Below are 18,633 nucleotides of genomic sequence, written 5' to 3'. Positions count from 1 at the left end.
ACAACTGTGCCTGCAGCCAAAGTGGCAGAATATTTTAATTTTGATGATTTTGAGTCGGCAATGAACTTGCTGTTGGGTGATTGGTCTTATGCTTTGCTCTACCGAGGGCCCTCTAATTGATTTCAGGCACCCGATGGCTCGAGTTGATTTAATTGGCAATCATAATCCAGCATTTCATGTTCATGTTGCTTAATGACAAGGCAAACGGCTAACAATAATTTCTGCAGTGAAATTTATAGGCAATTATGTACCAAAAGGAAAATTTATTGACAATTATAGATTCGTTTTTGCTCAATTTGGGAATATTACAAACATAGATCAATAAGAGTATGAACTAGAATATCAAATTTCTTGATCAAGCTTTTCTAATAATAATTCCATGTAAAAACATGTCAATTATGTATATATAAAAATGCCAAAACTTATACATGAGAAATTATTAGATAGGCCCTCCCTGCAAGTCATTCCTGGATTTTGCCTCCTCCACATCGGTATTCTGATAGGAATTTTGCTTCTTACAATCATAGAAGTAGACCATGATGGCTACCCACTTCAACAAGTTTGCCAAGCAAACAAGGCTGATATGGATTGCTGTTACCACAAGGCTACTTCCTCCATTGTTCCATCCTTCATAGAGGAAAGAAAATCGTAGGCCAAGCCTCCAAGCAAAGAACCCAAGCATTAAGAAAAATCCACATGTTCTGTTAAATCTGCTAAGGTATGATGAGACCAACAATGCTACATCCCCTTGTTTCTCTTCCAGGACTGAAATCACAATCCCCATGTTCCAAATGGCACTCCACTCTAAGTACTTTGCTAATAGAGCTATAGAGAGCACCATAAATAGCAGCATGAACAAAACATCTGCTGATGTGATGTACATATATGTTGCGAAAGAAAGCAGTCCAAGTAAAATAAGAAAAGCTAAAGACAGAGAGCAGATAGATGTAATTAGAGGCCCTTTGAACCTTGTTTCCTTTACAGGTCTGCACAACATGTCCTTGAGACTGATGGACTTTTCTCCTACATAGATTATTGATGCCACATCCACAGTTGCAATTGTGTTGAAGAGGTCCAGGAAATGGATAGTTCCCAGATGTAAGAAACCCAGTAGAAGGACCATAGGAGAAACTTTCGCTAACAAGTTTCCAAGGTCCATTAGTCTTTCGTGCTCAACACCAAATATTCCAAAAGGATCAGCTGTTCCTTGTAAAACTTTTCCCGCTTCAATCAGTATATGCTGAAGGATAATTTCAAAGAAAACCAGGAAGCAAAAGAGAGGGAGGGAAGTGAGGAAGATGAACAAAATGAAGTTGGGATTTTTGAAGGGGATTTTCAATGATTCTTTGATTATCTCAAAGAATCCTATTCTCCCTTCCATCACTGTTGATGAGTTCTCCATCTTCCTCTCCTAGATTCCTTAGCCTCAGGATTCCAGATGAAGAGGAAAAGTATTCAGTGCAAGTCTTTGCAGGAGTTTGACTTTGTCATATGGTTTGTCACACCGTGATGGAAGGAGCATGGAATTCTAATGAGCTAAATTTTGTTGACTACGGATTTAAGCTATTGGTCCTAAACAGTTAAATGGTTATGACTTTTCAATTTTGATGCATCTACAATCTCTTGGTTGAACTTAAAAGAGGAGACTTGTCTTAAACCCAACGTCCTTCAAAGACCATAAGTGAAAAAGTTAGCAGAACGGTCAATGGTCTTCAAGGATGAACTGGATTCTTTTGTTTGTAGGTGTTATATTGTTGACATTAACGTTATCATGGTTGGGTCATTGTATAGGCCCATGTTTCATAATGTTTATCTTCATTTTATACGGTTTTTTGGTTATGGACTTTATTGGCACATTGCATAGTGTCTGCTACAATGAATTTTGGACCTTGCTGAGATCTACTTGAGGAATTGGACCAATGACCCAGTAGTGGAGGAACCATCTCACTGCTCGAACAAACTGGCCTTTCGAGGGTGGAACTGGTAAATTGATAATGATATGAAATGTCAATATCTGCAATAATCATAGTCCTTTTCTTTATTATTCTACTTAAAATAGATGGCTGTAGTACTACTGGTAGAGCAGGTGAGCTGCCTATAATTGTGATTACAGTAAAAAGTCGCTGTCCTGTTGTTGCCTGCATTACAGTGAGTCCTATAACATGAGCTGTAAGAGTACTGAGACTGCATAGTCAACTCCCAGTTTTAACATACTCTCAAATCCATGCTTCCCAACAGGCAAGGCAATTATCAGGGACAAAGCTTTCCTTGCCTGTGTTTTTTTCTTTTATTTTTTTAGTTTCAGATACCCACTCTGTCAGTCTCATTCTCCCAAACTTCAAACACAACCCAACAGTTAAATAATAAGCTCTTAAGATTGTTGATTTGTCTGAATCTTGCATTGATTGTCTTCTCAGTCACGCCTGCATTGCAGGCAGGACTGGACCACAGTTTGGCAAGTGGCTGGCTAGAAACAATCCACCTGTTCTGGGTTACTTTGACAGAAAAAAGTCACGGAATCAAAGATATTCAACCGGGATTTTTCTTACCAAAAAATAAAAAGATATTCAACAGGGATTTTTTATGAATATTCTGGAATTAACAGGCCAATTTCTGAAACAAAACCTCCAGCCATGAATTTAAGCCCTACACTTTTTTTGCAAAAGGGTACCTAGGAAATAAGTAGGACATGCACACAAACTTTGAATTCAATTGTATTCAATTCATTGCAGCTGTTGGGATAGACTCTAAGACTTTAACGAGGTCAGAAGAAAAAAGTACCCTTTTTTCCAAGTCATATTGGCCGGCCTAACCAGATTGTGGCCCCTAATCAGAAGGTTGTGTTTGGTTTGCTGTAATAAATTTGTATTACCTATGACTTTTACAAGTTCCATCCAAACAAGTTGTGTTTCATGCTGTGATTAGACATTGGAAACTTTAAATTTGAGCAGCATGACACATGTTTATTGTCTGAGGAAGAACCTTTTTCATTTGTAGTATACAATTATGAAATAATTTCTGAACACTGTTTAATCGAAAGGTACCCTTCAAATCTGTGTTCACTGCATCTAAACCTGATGTCATTAACAGGATATTTTCAAGCATTGGATCTCTTTACCAAAATTCATTACATCATAGAATTATATTATACAATTATTATTCACAGCTCTTCAAGCATAATCCTATAGCTGGCCTGATAGCAGGAACAGAATAAAACCCGGATTCTAAGGACTCGCTTGATCTTTCATGGCGTCAGAATGACAAGTTTCACTCTCATTCTTTTAACATCAATCAATTTATCAACTTGATAATAAAATAATTTTGATAATGGCCTGATCTTATGCACTGTATTGGAAAGATTCTTTTGGAGATCCCTTATCTTTGGTTTTTTTTTTTCTGATGTGCATTGCTAAGTGCTGTCTCTTTCACCAATGCTTAACGTGCAACACCTTTTTTATTTTTTTGTAAAGCGAAATTCCTAGTCTTTGCCCGATACATCCTCTCTTCGGACAAATTTATTATCTTTTTAACAATTTCTGAACCGATTTGAACCCAAATAAAAGAAAAAACACTCCTTGATACTTAAGCCGACCATCCGTTAACACGTGCACTACTTTGTTTTCTGCTTGCATGTTTTCAAACTTTCAACTACTTGTAATAATTTTAATTACAGATTGAATAGTGATGAAGCAAAAAAGCTAGTTATCACCCCAAATTTCATCTATCTCATCTTATTGTTATTGTTTGCTTGAATCACTCAACATAGCATTAAAACCAAATAATATGGACAAGAAACTGATCCTATTAGGCCAAAAGGTTACAGATCCCAAGTCCCAAAACTGAAAATATTAAGGTGAACATCCTTTCTTGATATTTAGCAGAGGTTATGAGGAAACAGGCTGTTAGTTCCATAAAATACATTAATATGTTTCATCAAGCTAATGCTGTCAAATACGTATATATTTCTCTCCTGCAAAAGCATCCAAAGGAACCAAAAGAGAGTACAGTCAGAACAAAAACTGGGTTTTGCTTTATTTGTATGATGATCACAAGAACAATATGATATCTGCAAAAGGGATAACGGGATCCAACTTGATACCAGAAACTCCAATTCAGATTCCAAAAACTCAAATCAAAATCAAACAACAAAGGAAAGAGCCAAAGGGTAGGGTACAAGACATTAACCAGTTGTGGAAAATGGTCACCCACTAAAAAATTGACATGACAAATACCAGGCTCTTTGGACCATCTATTTTTACATTTGCACACTTGTTTTTTCTCTTCACCATTGAGGATTTGCACATAATTTACGAAATATTATTTATTTTAATCCAAAAATCTTATAATTTGATGTTATAAAAAACAACTCATAGATTTTGATGTGTGATTAGGACGTTACAATATTTTCATATTTAAAATTTAATGTCTCTTATCAAGTCCAACTATATAATCAATATCACACTAAAGGTGACTTTTTACCGTGTAACATTTAATGACTCTCATAATATAATATTTAATTTCTTTCGATTGATAATTGTTTTGATATTATTTGTAGATACTTGTATTCAATTTATGAGATATTATTTACTTTAATAAAAAAATCTTATGATTTTATCTTACAAAAAAATCTCACAAATTTAAATTTAAATCTATATATATCATATCATATTTATACGTTTTTTTCATATAAGATTGAGACTATACATCACCACATTCAAATAATGTTCCTTCCCTTCCTTCACATTCTTTTCTATCTTTGTCTTTTTTTTTTTTTTTTAAAGTAATGCCATAAATGACATATGCAGATTTTCTTGACCCCATCTTTGATCACTCATAATATTTTTTCTGTGATGATTAAATTATAGTGCAAGATTAGGTCATCTGTAGCACTCAGAGCTGACTCCTTTGAATTCACTCAAACTCAGATCAAATGTCTTTGATTTTTCTGTTTGGTTGGTAAGAAATTAGTACAAAATATTGATCCCCTGTTTGAGATTGTTAGGATTCTAAATAAAGCATTCAATTTGAATTCTATGGGTTCATGGCCCATCCTTCACATTATGGAGCAAGAAAAGTAACAAATTTGTAGGAAAGTGGGGGTTCCTAGGGGACCATGGAAACCAAAATTTTGCTAGACAATGTCTGTGATATCCAAAGGTTACTCATCTTCCAAATTTTGCTACAAAATTTAAAGTTATATGATTAAATTGTCATGCATCGGCTTAAATTTTTATGTTAGAGCAATAATTTAAAATGATTCTTATTGTTTTTTTTTTAAATTTTTTATTTCATGATTCAAAGTTCGAATCCTACAAAATGTTAGAATAGTAAAGCATGAATAATGCAAGCAATCTTTCCTGAGTTGATTTATTGTTCTGAGAATCCAACATTGTATATATGCAAGAACTTGAACTCGTATTTATAAGACTTTTTTATCGAATAAAATCATAAAATCTTTAAATTAAAGCAAATAATATTTCATAGATTAGTAAGGAGTCTCCATATTACATTTCAAAACATCCTCTTGTTGAAAGTATCTGATTCTTGAAGGATTTATTCTACAGCAAAAGGCATAGCATTAATTGCATTAATGCTTAAAGAATTTATTTTGTGTTTTAATATATTCTAGATTCAGATTTTATGAATTGTTTCAAAGATTTCTACAATTAGTCCAACTGCCACAGCTAGATTATATATTAGAAACAGATTCTACTTGTTCATTAAATTTTGTTAACATTTACAAATGAGGATACATCACAAATTGGCCATAAATTTGTATTTTACAAAATAAACTAGAAGGTAGTTAAGCTAATTCTGACATTTGCCTTTTGATCATGATCAACTGTTATAAACAAGAAAAAATTGTTTATCCTAAAGCTTTTAGACTTTGTTTGGTAGACTCAAATCTCTCATTTTCTTTTCTCTAATCTTTTGTACTCAATCTTATCAGTTCTTCTACTATTCTGTAATTATTCATAAAAACAAATCATTCCGAATTGAAAAGATAAGATAAAAAAAAAAAAATTGCAATGATGTGGGTGAAGTTTATATTTACAGGAGTCCTTTTTTTCTTTTTTTCATTTTTATATTCAACCTATCAAGGGAAACCTTAAAACTTCATGTTTCATCCAATGTCAAAGGTCTGAAATCAACCGATGAAAGGCCTTAGGCTTATCAGTTAATGTATTCATTATTAGTAGCTTGAATTTTTAGTTACGGAAGGCAGTTTAGCCTTTCTTTGTGTGACAACTTGCATGTGTATGAAGCATGAATTCTCCCTTTGATGAATCATTTTTCATATGATTTCGTTTTCTTCATCCTTTTTCCCTGGAATTTTCTACTCTTCCATGTTCTTCTACTATTAACATTGGGCTGCCGCTTAGGCCAGGCTTATAATGTGACTTGCAAAGAAAAGGATTATCAAATAATCAAAATGTATCCTTCAGGCCATTTGCAATCTTGGTTTTTATGAGAAAAAGTTGTCAGATTAATTATTTATGTCATGACTTGATTCAATCTCAATCTTTTATGTAATGAGTATCTATATTATATAATAATTCTTTTACATAAAAGTGATCATAATATAAGATAAAAAAATTATAAGGATTGTAATTTGAATTTTAAATTTGTTTAATAATTTTTTAAATATTTTCAGCTCTTCAATTGTTTTTTCTAAAGGAAAATTGAGGCTGATTTTGTTAAAAAACAAAACTTATAAGCTAAAAGTTTACCAATATCAATAAGAGAAACTGATGAACAGCAGTTTCTCTTTATATTTGGAAGTTGGAAATTTTTTACCAGGAAAAGAGAAGGAAGTTATATTTCTGAGCCAACTCACCGGAGTCACACAATCTGATGGTCCCATTTTGTGAGAGTGAAGTAGCAGTTCATCAACTTTGTCAGAGAAAAAAATTAAAAAACATTTTAAAAACATGGAAAAAGAGACGTTTCTTTTAGTGGCTACTGGTCAGTGTTAGGTTTCATAAAAAAAAAAAGAAAATATTTCAATTTTCAGTTAGTGCATCCCCAGTTTACAAGGGGACCTCACTTTTCCACTCAAATAAACAAAAAAACATAAAGTACTTTTTTTTTTTTTTTGGTTTTTCTCATACAAAGACAAGTAAGTGAAGATGACAAATGAACATTAAACAAAAAATTTATGCTATCCACAATATCAAATACTAGTGAACAAAGCTTTAAAGGACAAACCAAGTGTCTAATCTTAAAAAATTCACCGCTTCTTTCTCTCTATCTTTATCTTGTTTAGTTTTCTGTCTTTAAAACTAACACCCTATATTCCTATAGCTCTAAATCCAACCACCTTTCCTTGTTTCAGTACCATTTTCTCTATAAAATATTTTCATCTTCTAGGGGTATCGTGTTTGTTTCTTGACTTGTTTACATTGCCTAGTTCTTCACCTACTTAATTTCTGTATACTCCCCTAGCAAAGCCTATCCTTTTTTTTTTTTCATTTGATGTGTTTTTGTTGTGTTTTTGTTGAACTTGCAAGAACTGGGTAGTCTTTATTTTTGGTTTACTTGTTGAAAGAATGGATTTTGAGTGATTTTGTGGCAGTTTATGATGGATCTTCAAGGTGTTATACCCGGGAGTCCAATGAAGGTAAGACATGTTGCAGTTTGGTTTTTTTAGTTGTTCACTTCAAAATCTCAGCTTTTTGTTCTTTGTTTGTTTTGTTGCAGAAGAAGGAATCATGGAAGACTGTGTTAAGTTTGGCTTATCAGAGTTTAGGTGTTGTTTATGGAGATTTAAGTACTTCTCCTTTGTATGTATACAAAAGTGCTTTTGCTGAGGATATTCAACATTCTGATACAAATGAAGAGGTTTATGGGGTTTTGTCATTTGTGTTCTGGACTTTAACATTGATGCCACTAGTGAAATATGTTTTTATTGTGCTCAGAGCTGATGATAATGGTGAAGGTGGCACTTTTGCCTTATATTCATTGCTCTGCAGGCATGCCAGGGTTTGTTCTTTGCCTAATTGTCAACTTGCAGATGAGGAATTATCAGAGTACAAGAAAGATGGGATAGTACCAGATAATAGGAGCTTTTTGGGCTCAAGTTTGAAATCAACTTTAGAGAAACACAAAATACTACAAAGGGTGTTGCTTGTATTGGCTTTGATTGGGACTTGCATGGTCATTGGAGATGGGGTGCTCACGCCTGCAATTTCTGGTACTGGAAGATAAAATCTGGGTTTTTTTCGTGTATACTTGGAAATTTTAGTGGTTTATTAGTAACTGAGAATTTCTCGGTTTCTGCAGTTTTTTCAGCAGTGTCAGGGCTGGAGCTTTCCATGTCCAAAGAGCAACATCGATGTAAGTTCCTAAATCAGAAGCCAATTTTCATAATTCCCATTGCAGCAGTTGAATATATTGTTTGCAGAACATAAATATTCATTCCCGATGAATATAATTCTAAGATGCGTATCTGTTTCTGATATAGTTAATTGAGTCTTTTGAACGATTTTTACCAGTTGGTAAGCACTAATTATAACCAGGTTCTCTTTGCCTGGTCTCTTTCTTTTGTTGCTTTAAGCATTTATACACAGTTCCTCCAGCATCTTAGTACTGTAAATGTTGAATATAATGTTTATAATCAGAGTTCAAAAAGTGGCTAAAATTGCAAAGCTTCTTATTGCTTACTATTTCATGAGCAAAAGGACAAATAGAAGTTATCAAAATTGTGATAAGCGTTCACATTCCTGTGGGTGCCCCACGAATGAAATTAAAAGGCCTAAGGCAGCTTCCTTGCTTTAATAAAACTCAAATCACTATCAATCTAATAAATTATGCTTAGATGCATAATGTGGAGGTTCAAGTTGATTAGCTTTCTGTTTATAATAAAGTAAAGGTCGAACATGTGGCCAAGAAAAGAAGTTTAAATACATAAATCAGAACATTATGGAAAGTTCCAACTTTTATTTGTTAAGCTGTCGTTATAAGGCAAAAAAAAAAAAAAAAAGTAAGTTTGGTAAGAATGAGAGTCTGAATAAACAAAACTACATGGAATCGTGTGCTGCAATCAACATGTTATCTCATTATTTACTCTATTTGGTAGGACTTCCTTTGTTAGACTAGTCAACCTGAAATAAGACCATGACTAAACGTCCCCCATAAGAGATACATCATCATGACTACGGCTTCGACCAAGCCTAAAGCACTAGCAAATATTTCAAGATATGGTAGTTGCCAACTTGCCATGTACTACTATATTGAGATATTCATTTTCTGATTGACTGTCATTGCTGAAATGTGGTCAAATCATCTCCTTCATCTCCTTTGGATGAATTTTGAAGATATATATATATATATATATATACACACACACATATATATATATCTTATACTTTGATGATTTCCCAAAATTTCACTGTAGTTGCTTTGTTCTTATATTCATTTTAATCATGTTTGGTTCCTTTGTCACATTAGATTATTCAATTTACTAGTGGTCTTTTATTTGTCTCCCTTCATCCTTTATTTGCTAGCATTTTCTGTTTGTGGGTGACATGAACTCTATTGATCATACCGTCCTGGAATCATGGTTTACTAAAAACAAGTGGATTTGAGATTTCATTCAACAATTTTTACAACTTAGTTTGAAGCAGTCAATAGCAATGTTTCATTAAAGGAAATCTTTTTATAATACAGGAACCAGTCAAATGCAAATAATTGGTAATACAACTTACCTGTCAGAGTACATATATAAGTGTCTAAATTGTCTATCAACTTAACAGTTTAATCTTTTTTTTTTTTAATTTCATCATATATCGTTGAGTGTCTACCTGTTTCTCATACTAATGCAACATTTGACCTTGAGAAATGCTAAAAGAAATCCTAAAGCATCATGTCATATCCTGCTTCTTTGGTTCAGAGACAAATTAAACTAGCTTACTGTTCACAGCAGATTCAGCAACTCTGAAATTTTTTTTTTTTTTTGGCAATTTGACAAGTTATATATTAATAAGGTTTTGGTTTATACTAGCCAAGTATAGTTTATTTCAAGAGCTCAAACTCAACACTGCTTATGTGCTTAATATTCTGTTTCCTCAGAGTTTATTGATTCTGCAGATGTTGAAGTCCCAGCTGCTTGTGCCATACTGATATTCTTGTTCGCCCTCCAACATTATGGGACACACCGCGTAGGATTCTTGTTTGCACCTGTTGTGATAACATGGCTTTTATGCATCAGTGCAATTGGGGTGTACAATATTTTCTATTGGAATCCCCATGTCTACCAAGCGCTCTCTCCATATTACATGTATAAATTTTTGAAGAAGACCCAAAAGGGGGGTTGGATGTCACTGGGTGGGATCCTGCTTTGTATAACAGGTACAAGAGTGTGTAAACTGTACTATCTCTTTTAGCATTGACTTGACTGTCACTTCTTGTTTTTTCCATAATGTCTCTCTTCTCATTGTTTCAGGCTCGGAAGCTATGTTTGCTGATCTTGGACATTTTTCACAGTTGTCTATCAAGGTAATTTGTTGCTAATTATGTAATTTTCCATCTACATTATTACTGGTTTATTCAATAACCTATCTAATTCATGTGTAGCTGCATAAATACATAAATTAGTTGCATAAATGCATTATTGATCAACAACTGTTAGGTAAAGGATGAAAAATATAATCTACTTCCTAAATATTCATTTGTTTCCCAAATGCATCAACATTTGGTGCAGTGACTGTAACAATGATCCTATGTCTATGAATGTTGTTGAAGAACAAAAAAATCCCTCTCTATCATATGCTTCTTCCTTTCTAAATGTTTGAAAGGTTGTTTTACATTGTCGAAAAATATGCAGACGAAGAAAATGGATTGGTAGTACCAAGAAGCCATCAATTCTTTCTCTTTGGCTCATTTCAAATGGGACAACCTCCTTTCTCTTGTTGCTGCTAATTGCTAAATGCTAATAAACAATTTTGAAACATTGCTAGCACACCATATGCTTATTAATTAAACAAGAAGGTCATGTTGACTTCACAAGAAGATTATTCGGATAGAACAATGCCTTCATAACATCATGCACTATTAAAACAAATATTTTTCATGTTTCCTTGCTGACTTGACTCAGTTATGTTCATTTGTAATTCCTGTAAAATTACCTAGTAGTTAGTATTTTTGATGTAGAATGGTGGCATTGTTATTTCCCTAAGTAAACTCAACTGTCCTGCAGATTGCTTTCACCTTTGTGGTTTACCCATCCTTAATCCTTGCATATATGGGGCAAGCTGCTTATCTTTCTAAGCATCATATTCTTGAAACTGACTACAGGATTGGATTCTATGTGTCTGTACCTGGTAGGTTCTTCATAGATTTTGAAGCAGATATTTGATCTTCAAAATTGTTATTTGCTAAGTCTAGGCACCATTGTTGTTTCAGAGAAAATAAGATGGCCTGTTCTGGTTATAGCCATACTTGCAGCTGTTGTGGGAAGTCAAGCCATCATTACTGGAACATTCTCAATTATCAAACAATGTTCTGCTTTGGGTTGCTTCCCAAGGGTCAAAATTATCCATACTTCATCCAAAATTCATGGCCAGATTTACATTCCAGAGATCAACTGGACTCTAATGCTGTTATGCTTGGCTGTGACTATTGGTTTTAGAGACACAAAACGCATGGGCAATGCATCAGGTACCATCTTCTCCTTTCCATTTTATTTACTTAGTTTTCGGTTGGGGAGTGGGGGAGACGGGAAATGTGCATCTGCAACACTTAACAACATGCCTTTGAAATGGAGATAAACTATCTTCATATTCTGATATGATAGAGATAAACCGCTGATGTTGGAGCTCCAATTTCTTTTGGGTTAACATTTTCTTCTGAGAATTTATAATCATGATCATTCTTATAGAATCTTCTTCTCTCATTGAACAGGTTTGGCAGTTATAACAGTTATGCTGGTTACAACAAGCCTAATGTCCCTGGTTATTGTCTTATGCTGGCACAAAAGTGTCTTCCTAGCTATTTTGTTTTTATTCTTCTTTGGATCCATTGAGGCACTTTACTTCTCAGCATCTCTTATCAAGTTCCTTGAAGGGGCTTGGGTTCCCATTGCCCTTGCTTTTATATTTTCAGCTATAATGTATATTTGGCACTATGGCACACTCAAGAAATATGAGTTTGATGTTCAGAATAAGGTCTCTATCAATTGGCTCCTTGCTCTAGGGCCCACTCTAGGTATTGTTCGGGTTCAAGGCATTGGCCTTATACATACTGAGCTTGTTTCTGGAATCCCAGCTATTTTTTCTCACTTTGTCACCAACCTCCCTGCTTTCCATCAAGTTTTAGTATTCCTTTGCATCAAATCAGTTCCAGTACCACATGTCAGCCCCATGGAAAGGTTCCTAGTGGGAAGAGTTGGTCCAAAGGAAAAAAGGCTGTATCGATGTATTGCCCGTTATGGATATCGAGACATTCACAAAGATGATTTGGAATTTGAGAAAGATCTTGTTTGTAGTATTGCAGAATTTATTCGGTCAGAGAGGCCAGAGTGTATTATTGGGGTAGAAGACGTGGAAAATGATGAAAAAATGACAGTTATTGGGACTTCATCATCAAATTTAGAAGGTGTAAGAATGTGTGAAGATGGTGAAGAATCTTCTGAAATGGTAGAGGACATTAAAATGTGCAAAGATGATGATCCGGATTCTTCTGAAATAGTATGTACCTCAGAGCTAATGGAGACAAAGTCCCCTGAGAGGCTGAGGAAGAGAGTGAGGTTTGTTGTCCCAGAAACCCCCCAGATCGATAGGGATGCAAAGGAGGAATTGCAGGAACTGATGGAAGCAAGGGAGGCAGGAATGGCATTTATACTTGGACACTCATATGTAAGAGCAAAGAAAGGATCAAGTCTGATGAAGAGAGTTGTGATAAATTTGGGATATGATTTCTTGAGGAGAAACTCTAGAGGACCAACTTATGCCTTAAGCATTCCTCATGCATCTACACTAGAAGTTGGGATGGTCTACCTGGTATAAATTTGAGTTTACAGTACAGTCTTGTAATTCAAGGATTTTCTTTCTTCCAATCTTATTGTATATGATAGAACACAGCTTTTTTGAGATTGTAGTCTGACTGCAGATTATAAGGGATCATAGTTCATTATGTAAGTGCTGTCATGGTTTGACAGTCAAAAACTCTCTAGTTCTCAACAGCATCAACTTACAGAGGTGGCAAAATTACAAATCGACAAGATTTGGAGTCTCATAACAAACAAATCTCAACATCACCGTAAGATTATGGCAAATTAAGGTAGTCTAAAATCCAACAGAACTTGTGTAAAAAGATAGAAGACAAAGATAAGAAGGTCAGTGGCACATCATGGTAATTCCTATACTGTGGCACAATGTCCAAAAAAACCAGAAAAATATGTCTATGCAAATTGCAGAACTTCCCAGAGTGAAAGATGATGGTAACTATTTCAAAATTGAGATATCAGTTTATGGTTCATAATTATTGAGATGAATAAAACTTTTCCTTTTATCAAAACTATGCAACAAACAATGCCTGCAAATTTCATACTAAGTTATAATTTGATAGTGTTGTCAATCTTGCTTGTTTTAAAACTGATTTTTTTTTTTTCTGATTCATATATAATCATCAGGAACTTGAACAAGCTAAAGACGCAAATTGGCATTTTAAATATGTGATTATAATGGTTGGTTTTCACTATTAAGACTCTTAAGTCATCATTGCCCAAGGCATCTTACCAAAAACATTGCTTATTCTAGTATTCGACCCCATGGGAAGGAAATAAACTAAAACATTTTGAATGTTTAATGACAAATAATTTTTAATATTTAAATGTAGAGGAATTGAGGATTTGAGATCAATTAAAACAAAAAAGTTAAGATAAAACCAGAGAATATGATTCCTTTCTTTTAACTCGCATTAACTATATGGTCTAAGAGACCATAAAGCTTCCTTCTCTCTCTTTCTTTTGCCTTTACTTTCTTTTTCTTGAACAGAGCTCCCCTTCCCTTTGGTATTTAAACCCTTCCTATGATCACTACCTCCCTCTTTGTCTCTTTCATAAAGGCTTCCACTGATTAATATGCAAAAAGAAAAAAAGTTGGCAAAGCAAAACATTATACTTGTGGGGTCTTAAGGAACTATATATAAATCAACATTTTTTTGACAAAGCTCAAATCTTTCATGCTTGAACAATTTTCCTTCTTCTTTGTTTCTTATGTTAGAGTAAGAAACTTAAGCAATGGTGAGGAAATGGGTTGTTTTTACTCTCATTTTTTTGGTTCTCTTCAATGGGTTTTCTTCAGTTTCTGCCACCCCACCTGCAAGTAAGTTAGAAAAAGAAAAAGCCTTCACCATTTTTCTTCTTGTTTTTTTACTTGTTTTTGTTTTACATTTTTGTTTAAATTTTGCTTTACATTTTGATGTTTTGCAGAAATTGTAACTTCAGTTGTCTCAAATGTGGTGTCTGCTCTTGTTAAGTGGCTATGGTCACTAAAATCAGCACCCAAAACCGGTAACTTTACTTCAAAGTTTCAATCTTTTTCCTATTTTTCTCTGTTCTTGGTTTTCTAGTCTCTTTGTATGGAGACTAAAGATTGGATTTTTGCGCTAATGGTATTATTGAGATTTGCTTTTTCAGCTGTTTCTAGCCGTTCCATGATGAAATTTGAAAGTGGATATACTGTGGAAACAGTATTTGATGGAAGCAAGCTTGGGATTGAGCCATTTTCTGTTGAAGTTTCCCCAAGTGAAGAGCTCTTGGTGTTGGATTCTGAAAACAGTAACATTTACAAGATCTCAATGCCATTGTCTAGATGTAAGTTAATTTTGAAGAAAGTTTTTATTTTTATTTTTATTTCCAGGGTTTAAGATTTTTTTTTCTTTTTTTTTCTTTTGAGAGGAAGATTTTTGTTTAATAACAATGATTATTGCCAAGCCTCACTTTAAAGTTTCGACAAATTTCACTGTTGAAACTTGAAAGTTTGGCTCTTTTGATTAATTTTGTTCTAGGAGGAGGCACTTAGCTTAGTACTTTGGAACACGAACTTTTTTCTTTCTTTCTTTCTATTTAAGTTGTTGGTGGATTCTTAACACATTACTTAAACAAGGTTGTGAAGTTTGATGTTCTTTTGTTTAGGAGAAGAAACTACTTTTAAAAGGACAGCTAGACCTTTTAGTGCTGTTTGCTGCTGACCCAGTTACATCTTTTTGAAGATTTAGTCTTTTTTCTTTTTCTTTTTTATTCAAAGCCAACATTCTCTATTCAATACTTAGACTTGTAATACACTCATGTTCCTGTCCTTTATCTTTCTAATACATGATCTGAGCTTGTGTCTGTGTACTTTCACTTTTTTGAAACCTCTATATTTGACTAACTTGTTGACACCTTTGGGCTTCTTTATGAAGCTTATACCTTTGTTAATTTGAATAGTGAATGGTCGAAGTTCACTTTGCAGTTCTAATTTTTTGAATTTATAGAAGATGGAAAACTAATGAGACTTTACATTGTGTTCTTAGACAGTGAAATGCCTGGATTCACTTTCCTTATTTGATTTTCTTCTACCTCATCTTGTTCATTTTCTTGGTGCTCAGTTGAATATTCTCCATACAATCTATCATTCTTTCATTTGCTGACATGGATGAATAACTGCAGACAGCAGACCTAAGTTGGTTGCTGGATCATCCGAAGGGTACTCTGGGCATGTAGATGGGAAACCAAGAGAAGCTAGAATGAATCGTCCAAAGGGGCTTACTGTGGATGACAGTGGAAATGTGTACATTGCAGACACAATGAATATGGCTATCAGGAAGATCAGTGAATCAGGTGATTCGGGCAATGTTCAAGGCATTTCTGATAATTAAAGAATGGACTTTCCTTTTTAGCAGTCTTATAGGCCGTTGTGGTTAGATAAGACTAAGAAAATTCACCACTAAGCCACCATCCTCACACAGCTACCTTGCTAAAAGTTTTGTAGGTCCAAGTTCCTTGAAAAGCATTTGCTATTCCAGCAAACTCTTAGCTGAAATCATTTTATATCTTTATGCAGGGGTTACAACTATTGCTGGAGGAGGAAAATGGAGCCGAGGAGGAGGCCATGTCGATGGTCCAAGCGAAGATGCAAAATTTTCAAATGATTTTGATGTGGTCTATGTTGGAAGTAGCTGCTCTCTTTTAGTTATAGATAGAGGAAACCAGGCAATTCGCGAGATTCAACTCAATGATGATGATTGTTCGTATCAGTATGATGGCAGTTTTCGTCTAGGTACCACTCTTTTGAATTTTTATTGATACCATTTTCTTTCAGGATCATGAAAATCTTTAATAAGACATGAGTCCATCATTGTAGGTATAGCAGTGCTTGTTGCTGCTGGCTTCTTTGGTTACATGCTGGCCTTGCTGCAGCGTAGGGTACAAGCAATGTTCTCTTCCCATGATGTAAGTGACCTGATGTTTTATATTTTTCTTCTGTTTCCAATCATTTTTTGCTTTTATTATCAGAGAGTTTCCCATCCATCAATCTTCAAAACATATTATATTATACCTTATGTAATGCTTTTCAATTTAGCTAATCGCTTGGCAATTGGATGGATGATTCATTGTAATTGATTTTCTCTGGATGATGTAATTTCAGTATCCTTATGAATGTTATGGAATCGATCTGATACATACGTATTATCATAAAGTTCCAACTTTCTGAATTGTACACGATATAACCAAGCAAGTTCCCATCTTCTTAGGACTCAAGAACTCCAATAAAGAGAGCAGCAACTATGGCACCATATCGGAGGCCAACTAAATCAGTCAGGCCTCCATTAATTCCTCCTGAAGATGAACCTAAAAGAGCAGAAGAGGGCTTCTTTGGATCAATTGGTAGGCTCGTCGTCAACACTGGCTCATCTGTGGCAGAAATCTGTGGGGGACTATTTTCTGGCTTCCGAAGGAAGCCTCGCCACTATCAGTTTCAACATCAGTACCAGCAATCAACTCTGCATTCGAGAGGATGGCCTATGCAGGAGAGCTTTGTGATTCCTGATGAAGATGAGCCACCTCCCTTAGATACTAGAACTCCAACACCCAAGAGAAGTTACCCATTTATGACCAAGGACCTTGAGAGAAAACACCAGATCAAGCAAAGCAGGCCTCACTATAATGGATGGGATGCTAACTATCAGCGCCATCAAGAGCAGCAAATGCAGATGCAGCACCATCAAGAGCAGCAGCAGCAGCAGCATCCGCATAAGCATTATTCATCCAACCCGCAAACTTATTATGAGAAGAACTGTGAGACAAATGAGATTGTTTTCGGGGCAGTTCAAGAACAAGATGGAAGGCGCGAAGCTGTGGTGATAAAGGCTGTAGACTATGGAGATCCTATTTATAACCACCACAATCTTCGACCTCGTTTGAATTATATGGGTTACTCCCATGGCTATTGACCATTTCCTAGAGCTTCTTAATCAAATGATAGCAAACAAAAATCTTTCGAGTTCATATATATGCTATGAACACGGGGATGTAGGACTGTGGATGATGAAAGTTTTACAGTTTTCATTTGATTTTCCTTTCTTAGGAGATATGGTAGTTTCCAAGTTTGTTCCTCATAAATGGTTGTAATATGTCTTCTGTTTGACCTAGAAATCAAGAGAATCAAGTTACTGCAGTAGCACTTGGACATCTTATTGTCAATCTGGATGCTATACAAAATATTGAAAAGCAAAACCAGACACGATTCAAATTCTATAGATGGGATGAACAGCTAGCTGATTTATATATGCGTGACACGATTCTCTTCAATAATAGGGTATTGCCACTGGATAAAGGTATGTGCATTTCGTTCCTCCAGCTTTGGCTGCAGTAAAATCTCAGAATATATGCAAGCCTGCCAAGGTGTTGCAAGCAGATTGGTCTCATTTACCAATGCACCAAATTAAATGTATCTTATCCATTCCACCCATTTCTTTGACTTTCAATAAAAGTACTAATATCATTGCCCGGCTGGTGATCACTGGGATTAAACAAAGTGGCACGTTCACCAAGGGAAGCAATGATCTGCTAAAGATACAATTTTTTTCCTTTTCAGGTTTTTGGTGCTTGAGATGAGCTGCTTGATTGACAATACAAGAGATGAGGACTAATAAAAAAAAGTGAACGTGATGGAATTTAAAATTTTGGTAAATATTATATATAAATTTAATAAAAATTTAAAAAATATATTATATATATTTTACCTTAATATGAATTATGATATATTAATAAATGATATTTCTCTTGAGCCAAAAAAGTATGATTGAATCATACCTATAAAATTAAAAAAAAAAAAGGTATAAATAGGAATGTCTATATTCTTTTTGTATGTTTCACATGGATTTGATATTTCCTTATGAGTATTACAATTAGAATGGTCAAGCCATGGAGTTTATTTTCAACCATTACACATTGCAACTCCTAATATTAAACTTTAACACACCATAGACTATATTATCAATGCCCTTCTCCTCCATGACTTGGTCCGGAAGAATCCTTGATTCCCAAAAGATCGAGAACTTCGAAAATTTCATTGATTTGAAATCTCCGTCCTTGTTGGCTAGGGCTGCCGGGTTTCATAATGGCACGACGGAGATGATTTGGAGTAA

At 34.6% G+C, this 18,633-nt stretch overlaps 3 protein-coding genes across 4 annotated transcripts; 2 read left to right on the top strand and 1 right to left on the bottom strand.

Moving 5' to 3' along the window:
* Positions 1-330: 330 nt before the first annotated feature.
* On the bottom strand, positions 331-1,588 carry LOC111293013 (uncharacterized). Its single transcript, XM_022885696.2, has one exon. The coding sequence runs from the start codon at positions 1,400-1,402 to the stop codon at positions 440-442; it is 963 nt and encodes a 320-aa protein (XP_022741431.1). The 5' UTR covers positions 1,403-1,588; the 3' UTR covers positions 331-439.
* Positions 1,589-7,037: 5,449 nt separating this feature from the next.
* Positions 7,038-13,163, top strand: LOC111292270 (potassium transporter 8-like). Of its 2 annotated transcripts, none has more exons than XM_022884558.2 (8): positions 7,038-7,621; positions 7,702-8,194; positions 8,284-8,337; positions 10,090-10,350; positions 10,445-10,497; positions 11,198-11,321; positions 11,404-11,658; positions 11,902-13,163. In XM_022884558.2, the coding sequence occupies exons 1-8, from the start codon at positions 7,580-7,582 to the stop codon at positions 13,002-13,004; spliced, it is 2,385 nt and encodes a 794-aa protein (XP_022740293.2). In that variant the 5' UTR covers positions 7,038-7,579; the 3' UTR covers positions 13,005-13,163. The 2 variants fall into 2 exon arrangements, with proteins under 2 accessions (XP_022740293.2, XP_089623170.1); XM_089767044.1 differs by having other exon boundaries at positions 7,251-7,621; positions 10,072-10,350; positions 11,902-13,136.
* Positions 13,164-13,891: 728 nt separating this feature from the next.
* LOC111292206 (uncharacterized) lies at positions 13,892-17,678 on the top strand. The gene is made up of 7 exons (XM_089767043.1): positions 13,892-14,324; positions 14,432-14,512; positions 14,639-14,815; positions 15,653-15,823; positions 16,047-16,262; positions 16,347-16,435; positions 16,738-17,678. Exons 1-7 carry the CDS (start codon positions 14,240-14,242, stop codon positions 17,434-17,436), a joined length of 1,518 nt encoding a protein of 505 aa, XP_089623169.1. The 5' UTR covers positions 13,892-14,239; the 3' UTR covers positions 17,437-17,678.
* The last annotated feature ends 955 nt before the right edge of the window (positions 17,679-18,633 follow it).

The sequence above is a fragment of the Durio zibethinus genome, chromosome 10 (assembly GCF_047325235.1).
Source record: "Durio zibethinus cultivar Kanyao isolate XHJ-2024 chromosome 10, ASM4732523v1, whole genome shotgun sequence".
Lineage (NCBI taxonomy): Eukaryota > Viridiplantae > Streptophyta > Magnoliopsida > Malvales > Malvaceae > Durio > Durio zibethinus.
The sequence above is the reverse complement of the archived record's forward strand: the minus strand, read 5'-3'. Positions and strand labels throughout refer to the sequence as shown.